General features: G+C 39.4%; 1 protein-coding gene across 3 annotated transcripts in view; it reads left to right on the forward strand.

Annotated features, from left to right (window-relative positions):
• The window catches only part of MTHFD2L (methylenetetrahydrofolate dehydrogenase (NADP+ dependent) 2 like), a 130,501-nt gene that overhangs the window by 99,888 nt on the left and 14,672 nt on the right, over nt 1-15,941 (forward strand). The window contains exons 7-8 of one of the 3 annotated variants that reach the window (XM_032633352.1): nt 3,563-3,688; nt 3,886-4,011. The exons of 1 other annotated variant lie outside the window; for it this stretch is intronic. In XM_032633352.1, coding sequence (XP_032489243.1) covers nt 3,563-3,688; nt 3,886-4,011 — 252 coding nt within the window. The remainder of the gene's footprint in view (nt 1-3,562; nt 3,689-3,885; nt 4,012-15,941) is intronic. One more of the 3 variants, XM_032633353.1, reaches the window with a different exon arrangement.

The raw sequence follows: 15,941 nt of genomic DNA on the forward strand, positions 1-15,941 counted from the left end.
TAAAAAATTTTTCTAGACAAAAGAGAATGTTTAAATCATAGAACTGGAAAGCCTCATTTACCTTACCAATTCAATCTCTTCCTTACCCTATTGTGAATATTTCTAATGAGGAATAAGGACAGTATTTCTCTTTGTGGCTTCTTTTATTACTCTTAAAATTCTCTATATTGAGCTAAATCTATTCCCTTCCTATGTCCCTTCATTCTTCCTTCTGAAAATATATAAAGTAAATCTACTCCCTATTCAGTTTAACATATTGGAGACACTGCGCAATTATTGGATTTTGATTGTTTTCAGTTTTTTTGGGTTTTTTCCCCTGAGATAGGCAGCCTGAGTTTATTCAACCATTCCTCTATTTCAGAGATATTCGGCGTGTGGACCAGTACTGATCCATGACTGTTTCTTACCCTCTGGGAACTATAATCATAGGTCCACAACAAGATAAGGAAATGTGGCAGAATATAAGTCAACATACTGCTTTCTTCATTGAAAAAGTCTTGCTATGAGAAAATAAAGCTAGCTGAATTCAACAGCTTGTTTAGTGATACAGTTGCTTTACATTGTGGCACAAGCTTTTTCATCTTATCGAAGACTGACGGTAAACAGTTGAACTAGTTAATTTGATAGCACTGGCTCCATATGACATGATTTCTAGATCCATTCTAATCGTTCTTCTCTAGATCAGCCTCTAGAATACAACCAACATTTCCAGAGAGAATCTGCTGAAAATATAGTGGAAAACATTACATCCCTGTATCTGGACACTATTTGCCTTAGCATAGCCTAATAGTTTTTAATGAGTTTTTAATCAAGTAAAGCAACTGATCAGAATTATACATGTAACCCCTTTCTAATTCTTATTGCTGTTTATCGTCCATTATTCCAAAGTGGCTACCTATTAGCTATTCTATCCAATTTTGTGTCATTTGCTAATATGGGCTATGCAGCTTTAGCTGTGTAAAAAACAAAAAACAAAAAAAACCCCAAACTCAGTCACTTTAAACAACCACCTTTTAAAAAAAATTTCTCATGAGTCTGGTTCGGCTGGTCAATTATGGTGACCTTGGCTCATTTCTTCTGACCTTGACTTGGCTTGTTCAAGCCTCTGCCTTCAGCTGGTGGTTGGCTAGTTGACTGATTGAAAATGGCCTCCACTGAAACAACTCAGCTCTCTTCACAGGATTTGAACCTGCCAGTTGGCTAGCTTGTACTTGTTCTCAAGGCTGTGACAGGGTTCCAAAAAAGACAGGAAGCACACAAGACCTCTGTAAGGATCAGTCCCATCTCTGCCATAAAGTAGAGCAGGCAAAGGTGGAAAATGGACCTGAAGGAAGACAAAGATAAAGCAAACATTATAATGCCAGTGTGTTCTTCGAAGTTCTTCATACAAAATTTGAAAATGGCACTGAAAAATAGTTTCATGGAAGACCTCAATAGACCTTTTTAACGGATGCATTGATAAACCATTTCAGAATATGTTATTTAAACAGTCATGACTGTACCAATGAGAGCTTTTATACAGCCCACATTTTTCCATCATGTTAATAAGGGTTCAGTGAAAAATTCTGTCAAATGTGATGCTGCAGTTCAGAAATCATCATAGTTTTCTGAACATAAATGATCATCACTGCATTATTTATAATAGCAAAATATTGGAAAGAGTGTGCAGGAATGAATGACTTATGGTAATTCATATAATAAATTATTTCATGTAGTTTTAAAATTTCAAATAATTGATAAAATAGGAAAAAGTTCACAATTTAATTTTAATGCAAAGTGGTAAGATATACAATGAAGCATGGTGCAAAAAAGTTACAGGCTTTTATATCTAATGTAGAAGTATTTTGAAATCCTAGAAAGAAATATAATAAAAATATACTTCTTGTCTTTGGATGGCAAGATTATAATGATTTTTGTTTTACTCTTAAACTTTTAAATATTTTTCAGATTTTCTGCAATGGACATATGTAACATCATCATCAGAAAAAATGCATTCAGGTTTTTTCCATTTTGTAATTTTCCTGGGAATTAAAATCAAGCTCACATTCCCCTTTTCTGAAAATTGTGCACTTGACCATTCCCAGTTGATATTTTCTGAGATATTGTATTGAAGCAAGTCTAATTAGGAGGGGAGATCTGGATCTTTCTCAAAAGCATAGTAGCTGGATTTTAGTAACTATTTCATCAACATTTTGATTTTAAAAATATTTCCTGCAGTCATAATCAATTATGGTTTCTTTTTTCTATTGAATGCCAAGAAGAAACAGGATTTTACGGGACTATCTTTAGAGCAATACTCAATATCGATGCTAGAACTGGTAAAAAGGAAGAAGTTCTATGGGATAGGATAGGAAAGCAAGAGAAAAAATACATCTCAAACATTGATGCCATCTTGGTTGTGTCATTATGTGGCTGAGGAACCTATCAGCTAGCTACAACTATTTTGGCACTGTTTCTTTATAGCCTTTCAATTCTTACTAGTAGTAAAAATCATATGCCACAAGGCGACATTTAAACCATCTGGAATGCTTAAATGAATATTCAGATGCTAGAAGAAAGCATCTGCCAACACAAACAACAGGTAACCCTTTTCCAGCAAGGGATGTAGCAAGTGAAAGTGAGTAAATCACCCACCAGGACAAAATGTCCACCAGGATGCATTCTAGTGGAGTAAAGATGGACACTCAAATTCTTTGATTCTCCTCCCACTGAGAAATGGCATTTCCATCCCTCCTTTTAAATCTAAGTGGATTCTGTCACTGCCTGCCCAAAAGAATATGACAGAAGTGACACTGTGCCAGTTTCCAGGTTCCAGTCTTAAGTGACGGGCGCCTTCTATTTCCTATCACTTGGAACACTCACTCTTGGAAGCCAGCTGCCAGGTTGTGAGAAGCCCAAGCTGCATGGAGAGGCCACACCCACGTGCTCCATTGGACAGCCCCCACTGAGCTCAGCCACCAGGAGCATCAGCTGTAGCCTTGTGAGTGCGCCACCTCGGACAACCAGCTGCATCACAGCTTTAGATGACTTCAGCCGCAGCCACTATCTGACTCCATTTATATGAAAGATCCCCAAGAAGACCATCCAGCTGAGCTCAGTCAACTCACACAACTGTGGAACATAATAATTAGTTGTTGTTTTAAGACACTGAGTTTGGGAATGGTTTGTTAATTTATAACAAAAAAATTGGAACACTAGCCATTCTTAGCTGGTACTGTTGTGCCTGAAATAAAATTTGAAGAGTTATAAGATACAGATGGTGACATAACATCTCTGTAGAGCTATCTTTCAAACTTGAATGGAGAAATAGTGAGTAGAACTAACTGTTTTTTACACCATTCCAAGTCATATACAGACATAACGAATCAAAGAAACCGAGAAAAAAATAAATATAAAGCTCAAGATAGCCTTTCATGTTTGGAGTGGATGAGATAATACTTTGTATTCAGCACTTTACAGTTTACCACAACCCTGAGGAATATGAATTATTACCATTTTCACTTTTTTTCTTTTTATCCTTCCTCCCTCCCTCTCTTCCTTCTCTCCACCTCCGTCTTCCAAGTTGTTTTCACTCCACTCACCCTCAGCAGGAGCCTGTTTCATCTCCATAATCTTCCCATGCTATTTATAGTACATGAAATACAAAAGGATGCTGCTCAAGTGGGTGTCCATTTGGAGAAATGCTTTGGTAAGAAATTGCTTTGGTAAGCAATCTCTAAGGTGAAAGGGTAAATCCTGGCAGGATTTCACCCAGAGATGCCCCCATGTGCTACCTTTCCATGACAATAAAAACATTAGATGTATAAACTAATGTATAAATTTCGTTATACTCAAGGACAAAGCTTAAGTATTTTCCAGTGTTTTACAACTCTGTTTTGCTTTCAGGTATCCCAAAGCTGATTACATCTGATATGGTTAAAGAAGGTGCTGCTGTAATTGATGTGGGTATCAACTATGTCCATGACCCAATGACAGGAAAGACAAAATTAGTTGGAGACGTGGACTTTGAAGGTAGTAAACTATATCTCTTTTGATAAGTGAAGAAAAACAAAGATTCTATGCTGCATGTTTTGATAGTAGAAAGAGAAACTTTCCCTTCGATTGGGGCATTATTATCAACGATTACATTAATCTTTCCTCTGAGGAAAAGAGTTTAATGACAATTACATATTTCCTTCCTTCCTTCTTGCCTGACTTCCTTCCTTCACTGCTTTCTTCCTATCTTCCTTCCCCCTTTCTTTCAGCCCTTCCTTCTATCCTTCCTTTCCTCCTTCTTTCCCTCCTTGGGAGAAAAATATAATTGTACCATTATTATTTAGTTTTAAGATGAAATTCCTTATAGTGCATTTTTTAAATGAAACAATTCAGCCGGCCTTTTATAGTGAGCATTATTTTGACTTTTGGGAGTGTGTCTCTATACTTCATCATCCATGCTCTATACTCAGCCATTCACTCTCGGAGCAAGAAGACATCTTAGGGTGTGTTTGCTAACTCTATATTTCAGATCTAGACAGTTACCTGGGTCAAAATTCTTCACTTGTGTTTTAATGAGGATGAGAAAAAGGAGATAGGCTAACATTTCCATGGCCAGTGAAGGAGATAAAGCACCCATTGTGTAGTAATAAAAAAATTTCCAACCCAATGCCGTATCTCTACAGATGAGGAAACCAACTGCAAGATAGATATATTTTTAGATGCCTGATCCCCCAATCCAATTTTACTTCCAATATCTTTGTCAGATACTTACCTGCATTCAGGTTTTCAGTATAGTCTAGGAATCTTAGATGTCTAATGCTACAGGCATATAATAAAGTGGAGATATTTTCATACTAGAAATATTTTATATATTCGATTGATCATTCCCGCCAAAAAATCAGGGCCATGCGAGAACTTCCTTAAGTTATAGGTGTGCCTTTATAGACAAATTGAAAGGAAAAGTGGTGCTCTGTCTAAAATAATTCAAATTTTACATTTTCTCTTGGAATCTCGTCATCAGCTGATGGTTTGCCCGAGTCCTAGCATGGTGTGGAATACAAATGAATATGCAGGGACTCAGAAGTGTCCTTCTGAGTAAGGTATTGGCCCCATGTATTTGAGATTCCAGGGTGCGTCAGGGACCAGGTCCAGGTAGGCAAGGTGAGCCTGGTGCTAAAAAGAAAAAAAAAAAAAGAAAACCTGAGAACAAAATACTTTGGGGACAGAATGGTGAAGAGAGCAAAGTACAGATGGGCCTTATTATCTGCTGCCCTCATAGGCTGTCATTCGCAGGGCGCTTGCCAGCCTAGCAGGGGTGGCTCTCCAAGTGACGTGGCGTGTCCTGTATGTATGTGTGTGTGTGTTATGTGTACGTGTTGAACTCTTTAGGAAATGACCTTTTTTCTTTATTTCATTTTTTCATGTTCAATCACTAATGTCAGATATCAATAATATATTTGAATTTCTCAACTTGAAAGAGTGAGGGTACATTTCATTTTAAAATGTATTTTGTTTCTGACCTTATTTCTTATTCTTTTGCGCTGTCATTCTGCTTCATGATTACATTTTAGTTACCAGGTTTATTGCAAAATCGCCACGCGCTTATAATGCACCCAGATGGCACAGACAGCACATAATAACCAGCTCGAGGCAAGAAAAGCAGGGATGTTAACAGCTCACAACCTTGACTGTGCTTGTGGGGCATGCTCGCTCAGCAGTTGGCAATGTTTTATAAGACCCTTCTCTTATATGATGTTTCATTGGTCTCAGATCATTTCCATGCATTCTTATGTTTAGCTAAGAATTTTTTTTTTTGCTTGTAAGGGTATTATGAAAACATTAAAAATGAGCATTTTGGGGTGGGTGCACATGCTAAGTCACACATGGATGTAGTATCTATTCAATTAAATTTCAGTTATGTGTATCTAAGTATATAATGAAACAAAAAAGGAAATGACCATGAGAGACAAAGATATAAGATGAGCAGGAAAGAGCATTGGGCTGGGAGACTGAAGAGATGCTCTTAGACCTAGTATGGCAACCTGATAATTTTGCAACCTTTCTGGCCATCAGTGTTGTTATCAGTTAAATGATAACAATGTTGGCAACGGCTCCTTCCAGCTCTAACACTTGGTGCATCTTGGACATTCAGCTGAGTGCTACCACGATTGTGTAAAAACACAGAAACTTTCAGAAAGTCCGGTTTTTCTGACCCTATCATAAATTACACCCATGTGACTGATAATATTACTCTTGTTGCCCTGCTGGTTTATGGAACCAGAGCCCTAAGGAAGACCTGGACTTGGTAAAGAAAGCCTTGTCGGTGAGGCCATGACTCAGCCACCCAGAGGAGCACGCAAGTGATAGGTTTTGACATGCTGCTCTTCAGGTCGTTGATCAGGACTTAACTTGAGGTGTGGGATGATCCTGCAGCTGAGAGGGAGGAGCTTTCACGTGGGTTCTGATGCAAAACTTACAGGTAGTGTTTGGCTGTAAATTGCCACAGGGAGTGTGGCTGCTTTGTGAGTATCAGTGAAAGTTTCACTATAACCGTAGCCAAGATAGATAAAACAGATACAGGTAAAATCCAGTGCTGAAGTAACTTGTCCTTGCAGAAATCTTTAGCTCACTAATAAAGGAAACAACATGGCCTATTTCAAGTAGATTACTTTGATGGGAATGATTTTTAAAGAAAGATTTCATCCATGACCTCATTTGGGCACTGTTGGAAATATGTAAATAACTGCAAATTATTTTACAAATTCAATGATTTATAAAACCAGGAGTCATTTAATCTATTTTATTTCTAAGGAAATATAGATGCCTATGTGTATTGTTCTTCATTATTAGATATTTTAGCTTCAATTTTAAATCAGTCTTCTCTCTAAGAAGAGTGATATTTTATATCAAATACAACATGAAGATTGCATCACCCTTACTATAGTTCTTGACAAAAGGAAATAAAAAAACACCCTAAATATTTCCTTTCGACTTTAAGGACAGGTTTTTTGTTTTGGTTGAGATATAATTTCCTCTAGACCACCTCTTCCTTCATCTGCTAGGGCTTCCTGCTCTTATTTCCTGCTCTCATAGCTAGTGTTTCTATAGCGCTTACAAGTGTGCTAGGTATTGTTCTCAGGCTTTTACATATGATAACCCTATAACCCTATGATAACCCTATCATTTTACATATGATAACCCTATAATTGTTTAATTTTGATTCAGTTATTATGACAACCCTATAAGGTAGGTATTGTTATGCCAACTACAAATTGGCACTTGCCATCTGCCTCTACAAGGATTAAATCAAGAGCTGCTGCAGTTGCTGACCTTCAACACCCCCTGAGAGGAGTTCAGGGTGGAGATCAGGAAGGAGGCACTCTGTACTCTGGGAAAAACTGGCAGAACAGGTCTTCAGATAGAGATTTGCAGGAGAAGATTTTATGAGCCCAATTCTTGCATCTCCTCGTATCTAGAGAAGCACTAAAACCCTTCATGGTGATGCCTGCTCGTGACTAGCAGTAACCTTCACGAGACTAGCAGCAACCTTCTGCAAAAAATATGTGCTTGATTGCATGTACTCCCCCTTCACCAGAATCACTGACCTTCCCCCCCACCTCTTTAAATCAGTTTCTCAGAGCTTTCCGAAATTCTGTCTCCCGGGCTATAGTCCTCATTTTGCCCCAAATAAAACTTAACTCGCAACTCTCACGTTGTTTATTTTTTTTTCAGTTAACAGTTATTATGCTGCATTTTGCAGAGGCACACAAAGCCTGGGCATCTTGCCTGAGAGGACATAGCACAGGGGGTACTGTGGGTTTGTAGCCACTCATCATTTTTAACCTCTATTTTCTCGACTATCCTATATTTCACTTGGTTGATACTTTCCTTTCAGGACGTTGAATTATTTCTTTTATCCCCCGCCCACCTTATGTATAATAGCAGGTTTTAAAGTGCCTAAACAACAGTATTGGTGTATAACAGTCCTCACTTTGCATGCTTCTGATATACACAAATTTCGATTACCACGGATTAGCTAAATAACACCAGTCCCCCAATAGAGTGATTTGAATTTCAGTTAGTAATTGCATCAAGTGCAAACTTCTCTGCTAGCTCTTTGGGGCACAAATCATTATGTCAGTAACAAATGTGCATCATGATCTGTGACCAATCATACCACTTCTTTCAAAGTCTGTGGGCGATTGGTCATGGCACATCTGTTATTCAGTTCAGACAGCAAAGTGTGTAGTTCTGTTGACTGTTTCTCAGTGATAAACCACGTAACATTTTACAAAAATAGATCATGCAAAGAGAGAACTGCCAGCAAAGAAATGAAAAGTGATAATTCTGATAGTGAAATTTGAAATAGCTGACCACGGGATGTTGACAGTGCCACCGTTTGCCATTTGAGACTCTAGATATACAGCCAGACGAACTTTTCGACATAAATGAGGAAAGTGGTTGTTACTGAAAGGATGACAGTGTCCCAGAGGAAGTGACACTGGCATAAAACTCTACATTAAAGGAACTCTCAGAGATATTTCATGACATAAGAAAGGGCAAAGACAAAATGTTGGAAGTGGATCCAAACTTAGAAAGGAATCTGACAATTCATCAAGTCATAAAAGAGGTACTAGCTCTGTGTTATAAGGTATACGACCAGGGGAAGAAAAGCAGTATTCAAACTACTCTTCAGAAGATTTTTACAAATAAAGAAAACACTTGGATTCTCAATGTTTCTAATGTTTAAATTATGGTATAATAAATAACTACTAGTTTTACTATAATTTTCAATTCTCTACACATTTATAAACCACAGTAAGAGAGTTTTTAGTGTTTTGACAAAAAATTTTTAGAGGTCGTTGAGCGAATGTAATATCCCCCCATTGATTATTAAGATTACTTTGTACTGTTTCAGCTTGCACAGTCATTTTTATGATCTTACATTACTGTAAAAAGTGAGCCCTCCCTGCATTTATCTCCATGTTCAATAAAATTCATGAAATTAGTGGTCATATAGTTCAAATTCATATCCACTGTCATAATCACCTCTACTACACGATTATTCAGTTGTGTTTGATTACAGTTTCTAAGTATTACTACCCATGGAGGTTATGCAGTGTTGGAGGCATTGTTTGCTTAGCACCTTTTCTAGGCCTTTAAGTTATTACTAAAGTGCTATTTTGTTTTGTATTGAACCTCAGTTATAGAACTCAAGATAGCGCGTCATTGCTTCCAGCATCTGACAGGTGCTTACTGCTACCTTTCAATTACTTGAACATGCCTCCCCTCTTCAATTTAAGACATTACAAGAAGAAACGGTATTTTAAAACATCAGTGATAAAATTACTGTGTACGTCGAAAAATTGTTTTTCATTACAAACAATCATAAAATAAATAATCTTCTGAAAACCTTAAATTTGCTAATATAGATTTAAAACAAAACAAAACAATGAGGCATACCTACTTTCACTTGGAATTTCTTTTAATCATTTTCTGTTGGTAGCTTTGAAAGGAAGTTCATACATTCCTAACAAAGAAGGCTGTATTCTCATGAAACAGAAATAAGAGATGATGTAGTATGAGGTGTAAACTGCTTCTTCTGAATAATGAGCTGGAAAACAGTCTATGGGCCAGGACTCAGAAGCGCATAATCACAATGCTTTTATAACAGCCATTCACTGAATGGATTTGGTCAGCTGAACAATCTAATTAATGACTTCCTATGCTGTTACTTCAGCTAAGCTTGTTCACATTGGTGAACAGTCATATGCCTCATTTACACCTTGTAGATAACACACAGATATGTCTGTGGAAGCTTCAATAGCTTTGCTTCAGTTTTGTGATGAATTCTGCAGGGATTGAGGTGGAACGAAAGGAACTGAAATGTCTGCTCTGTATTTCCACCCATCTCTCTTCCTTGTCTTCAATTCTTCCATCCCTGACCACTCTGCTCCACTTACTGGTCTGTAAGAAAGCAGGGAGTAAGACAATGCTGGGAAGAACTGGTGAGAAGAAAGCAAAGAGATGGGAAGGAGGAACAGTGGGTAGCACTTTTCTCAGAATCAGAATAGGCGGGGTTAATGTCTAAGCATGATTCTCTTTGCTGACTTAAACTTATAGGATAGTAAATAGAAAGTATAGAGGTAAGTCTAAAGGTACATATATTGTTAATGGAACTGATTTAAATTATCAGGATAAAGAAGCCACGTTTGATGTGTCTAATCCTCTAACACAACCAATAGTTTTTTTTTTTATAACTACAGTTTGCTTCTAGACATTTTGTGTATGCATATTTTACATACTTTGAGGAATATATGACTTATGCACTTAAATTTTTATCAGTCATTTTCCATGCTGAGGTCCTAGTTCATGGTTATGTTCAGTGAATATATCATGGTTTGCCTCGCTCCTTCTCTCTTGTTAAATGCTTGTTTCCCTTTTTTCCCCCTCTAAGTATTATACTAGAGTATAGCTTAAGCTGCTATAGCAAAGGGACACCAAAATACATGAACTCAACAGAATAGTTTAGTTCATTCTCATAAAAGTCCAGAGTTAGGCAGACAATCAGCTCTGCTTCACTCAGGGATACTGGTTTCATCCATCTTACTTTTTATATTAGTTTGACAGAACTGCCGTAACTAAGTACCACAGACTGCGTGGCTTGAACAACAGAAATTTATTTCACATAATTCTGGAGGCTAGAAGTCAGAAATCAAGGTGTGGCCAGGGTTATTTCTTCTAATGCCTCTCTCCTTGGCTTATAGGTGGTCATCTTCTCCCTGTATCTTCACATCATCTTCCTTCTGTACATGCCTATGTCCAAATTTCCTTTCTTATAAGGACACCAGTCATATTGGATGAAGGCCTACACCAATGGCCTTATTTTAACTTAATTACCTCTTGAAAGACCCTCTCTCCAAATACAGTGACATTCTGAGGTACTGAGGTTGACTTCAACGTATGAATTTTGGGGGGACACCATTCAGCCTGTAACACTATTCCACTTGAGCATTGTTACCCACGCAGTTGAATTGCCTCCTCATCCATGGTTCCTTCCATGGAGGTGAAAGAGAGATGAAGGCAAGTGACTTCACTTTTGAGAAAATTGAACTGGAAGATGCACGTATCATTTCTGCTAGCATCCTATTGACCTGAACATAGTCACATGGCTGCTCCTATGTGGAGTAAAAAAGATGTGGAATTTATAGTCTCTAGATGGGCACCATATTGGGTGAATAACAATCCATTCTGTATATAAGAACTTGAAGACCAATCTCTTACTTGGGAAAAAAAAAGATTTCTTCATCCAGCGTCCATATACCATTCAGTCTATCCTAAATTCATTCTGTTATGAAAACCTCAGGGACAATCTCATCATTGTCTGCTTGTTTTTTAGTCAGTTTCAAAGCATGAGCTGCTTTGTTTTTCCCTAGGGGGTTAGTGGATGCCTAGTGTCCGCGAAGTTATGTCTTGACTCAGTTCTTACAGGATTAACTCTGATCTCTCTGTAGGTAAAGGATATGTAGATTTGCAACGGAATGTGCATAGTCAGGATAGCCTCATCAAACTATCTGGTTCTAACTACACTCATTTTTATTATTCAATCATTGGTAGAGACTAGACACTTTTTGACCACTTCATGCAATGTCAAAAATTATATCAAGACCTTTTGGAGCTTCCATTTTTCATAACTCTACCTTTACTGACCTTATTTTCAGGCTCTTGATTATTACTGATGTTTTCAGTAGCCCTACTAATTCACTAGGCTATACTTTTTATTGAAGTGTATGTCATGCAATATGTCCAGAAGTTGGAAAAATAACAAAGGGAGCAGGTCAGGAGACAGTCCTTGGCCCAGGGACCATCTCCAACATGTCCTGAGAAGGAAAGGCCCATGATTTACTACTTATTTTGACTGGTAAGAAAGAGAAACCTACAAAGTGAGACGTGGCAGGAGAGTAGGAGGCCTTCAGGGTGGTATGCTGGGAGGAAAGCCAGCTGGCTCAGGTCCACAAGCTTCCCTCTGCCCCTGCTGGTCTCACAGTGGCACACAAACTGAGAAAGGGCTCCCAGAGTGTCCCAGGCCAGGTTAAGGGAAAGCTGGGACACCAGATAAATGGGATAGCAACAGAGATTTTGTTAGCCAAGGCTGAATTGGGCCATGTCAGCCAAGAGGTGGGCAGGGGGCCATAGTGTAGGGGTCTGACTCAGACTCAGGGCCCCCGGTCTCGGGAGATGGAGCTATTGCCATAGCCACGAGGCTCTTCTGAAGACCAAGGGCCAGCCCTGGGCACAGCCTACAGAGACCCCAGTCGTGGGGGCAATGGTACTTTAAGGCAGCCCGAGTCGAGAAGGCCTGGGTCATACTTGTAGGAACTGGGGACAAGCCTATGAGAAAGCTCTTGGCTACTGTTCCTGGAGCCCAGGGCTGCACAGGGTCCCAAAGACCCATGTTTCTCCTGGTTCAAGTGTTAAGATTTTTTGCATATGCCCAGCCAGGCAAGGTGAGATACCTGCTGTTAGAACACAGCCTGTGCATATATACCCAGAAGTGGGATTGTTGGATCTATTTTTAATTTTTTTTTTTTTTTTTTTTTTGCTGTACGCGGGCCTCTCACTGTTGTGGCCTCTCCCGTTGCGGAGCACAGGCTCCGGACGCGCAGGCTCAGCGGCCACGGCTCACGGGCCCAGCCACTCCGCGGCATGTGGGATCTTCCCGGACCGGGGCACGAACCCGCGTCCCCTGCATCGGCAGGCAGACTCTCAACCACTGCGCCACCAGGAAAGCCCTCTATTTTTAATTTTTTGAGGAAATCCGTCCTGTTTTCAACAGTGGTTGTACCAATTTACATTCTAACAGTGCACGTGTTCCCTTTTCTCCACATCTTCGCTAAAACTTATTTCTTGTCTTTTAGATAGTAGCCATTCTAACAAGTGTGAGGTGGTATCTCACTGTGGTTTGGATTTGCATTTCACTGATGATTAGTGATGTTCAGCAATATTTCATGTACCATTGGCCACTTGTATGGTTTCTTTGGGAAAATATCCATTCAGTTCCTTGGCCCATTGTTTTAATTGGGTTGTTTGGGGTTTTTTTTTTTTTTTTGCTACTGAGGTGTATGAGTTCTTTATATATTTTGGTTATTAATCCCGTATCCAATATGTGGTTTGCAAATATTTTCTCCTATTCTGTAAGTTGCCTTTTCAATTTTTTTTTAAAGAAGATGTGGGGTTAGGAGTTTATTAATTTTATTTTATTTATTTTTGCTGTGTTGGGTCTTCGTTTCTATGCGAGGGCTTTCTCTAGTTGTGGCAAGCAGGGGCCACTCTTCATCGTGGTGCACAGGCCTCTCACTGTCGCGGCCTCTCTTGTTGTGGAGCACAGGCTCCAGACGTGCAGGCTCAGTAGTTGTGGCTTACAGGCCCAGTTGCTCCGCGGCACGTGGGATCCTCCCAGACCAGGGCTCGAATCCGTGTCCCCTGCATTGGCAGGCAGATTCTCAACCACTGCGCCACCAGGGAAGCCCTGCCTTTTCATTTTGTTGTTACTTTTTCTGTACTGGAGGTTTTTAGTTTAATGTTGTCCCACTTGTTGATTTTTACTTTTGTTGCTTGTGCTTTGGTGTCATATCCAAAAAATTCTTGCTAAGACCAACGTTAAGGAGCTTCTTCCCTATGTTTTCTTCTGGGAGTTTTATGGTATCAGGTCTTAAATAGACTTTAATCCATTTCAAGTTAATGTTTGTGAGTGCTGTGAGAAAGGGCCCCAATTTCATTTTTCTTCATGTGGTTATCCCGTTTTCCTAGCATTGTTTGTTGAAGAGACTATCCTTTTCCCATTGAGTATTCTTGTCTCCCTTGTCAAATATTAGTTGACCCTGTACGTGGGGTTTATTTCCGAGTTCTCAATTCTCTTCCATTGGTCTGTGTGTCTATTTTTATGCTGGTACAGTACTGCTTTCATTACTGTAGCTTTGTAATATAGTGTGAAGTCAGGGCGTGTGATGCCCCCATCTTTGTTCTCAGCACTGCTTTAGCTATTCAGGGTCTTCTGTGTTTTCATACAAATTTTAGGATTTTTTTTTTCTATTTCTGTGAAAAATGCCATTGAAATTTTGGCAGAGATTTAACCAAATATATAAATGGCTTTGGGTAGTATGGACATTTAAAAAATATTAATTCCTCCAGTCCATGAACATGGAATATCTTTCTGTTTATTTGTGTCTTCTTCAATTTCTTTCCTCAAAGTCTTGCAGTTTTCATTGTACAGATCTTTCATTTCCTTGGTTAAGTTTATTCCTAAGTATTTTATTGTTTTATGAAGCTATTGTGAGCAGAATAGTTTCATTATTTCATTTTAAGATATTTCATTGTTATTGTATAGAAACATAACTGATTTCTGTATGTTTATTTTATGAGCAATCCCACTTCTGGTATATATCCAAAGGAAATGAAAATAGGATATCAAAAAGATATGTCATGTTTATTGCAGTTTTATTCACAAAAGATATGGAAATAACCTGTGTCCCTTAATAGATTAATGGATAAAGAAGATGTGATATATATACAATGGAATATTATATAACCATAAGAAGGAAATCCGGCCATTTGCAACAACACGGATAGATCTTGAAGGCGTTATGCTAGTGAGATAAGCCAGACAGAGAGAGAAAAATACTCTATGCTCTCACTTATATGTGGAATCTAAAAAAGCTGAACTCATAGACACAGAGTTGGATGGTGGTTACTAGGGGCTGGGTGGGAGAATTGGGGAGATGTTAAAGGATACAAACTTGCAACTAGAAGATAAATAAGTTCTGAAGATCTAATGCACAGCATAATGATATAGTCAACAATACTATATTATAAACTTCAAACTTGCTAAAAGACCAGTTGTTCTCGCCACAAAAAAAGATATTGTAATTCTGTGACGTGATAAAGGTGTTAACTAAACTTACAGTGGTAATCATGTTGCAATATATAAATGTAGCAAATTAAAAGGTTTGTACACATTAAACTTACACAATGTCAACCATATCTCAATACATTTTTGTTTAAAAGAACACGGCATGCAGGATCTTAGGTCCGGCCTGAGGCACAGTGCAGGCAGGGATGGGGACAGGGACTCTCATACCTGGGCTTGTGCTCCTCAGTGCCCTGCTCGCCCTTCGGATCCTCCTTTGGGGTCCTGTGTGCTACCCTGCTGGGCACCCTCCTGTGAACAGTCTGGGAAGGCAGTGGGGCCAAGTGCCCTCCTGCGGCTGGGTTAGCTTCACAGGGAGGCAGGACCAGCACCAGCTCACTAAGCTACCAAGGAAAACAGTTTTCACGATGGAGTCTGTGCTTAAACTCGGGGAGGGATTTGTGGATGAAGAGTGGTTGGTCCTAGAGAGGGAGGGAAGAGGGGGTATAGCCCAGCCACCCTGGGAAAGTAAGAAGAAAGAGAAGGCCAAACCTTGAGCTGGTCTGTCCATCTACTCCAGGCCTATAACCCACTCGTTTCTTAAACTGCCCCAGGAACGAGACACGTCCAGCCTTGGAGGGGAGACAACAGCTGAGCCCACCCCTGGCAGTGATTTCTCTCTGGCCCACAATTCCCTGCACAGTAGAGGCCTAGGGGTTCTCTGGCCCCTCACAATAACCCTTTCTAAAAAATGCTGAGGAGGACAGTGGGAAGAGGAGGGGCTGCTCAGGGTCCTCTCAGGAATTCCTGGAGGCCAGAGGGATGGGATGCAGGAGAGGGGTGGGAGATGCTATGTGTCAGGCATTGTCATAGGCACTTGGGATGCAACAGTGACAGAAATAGGCCAAGTCCTATAGGCTCTTTCCATGTGGAGGGAACAGCAGATCAAAGGCAAGGAGGAAAAATTACAAAAGGCCTTATGTACTCAATGATAGGCCCAACATTGTTGAATGAGGAAAGTATGATATTCTTTTTTTTTTTAACATCTTTATTGGGGTAT

Source organism: Phocoena sinus, chromosome 5, assembly GCF_008692025.1.
Source record: "Phocoena sinus isolate mPhoSin1 chromosome 5, mPhoSin1.pri, whole genome shotgun sequence".
Classification (NCBI taxonomy): domain Eukaryota; kingdom Metazoa; phylum Chordata; class Mammalia; order Artiodactyla; family Phocoenidae; genus Phocoena; species Phocoena sinus.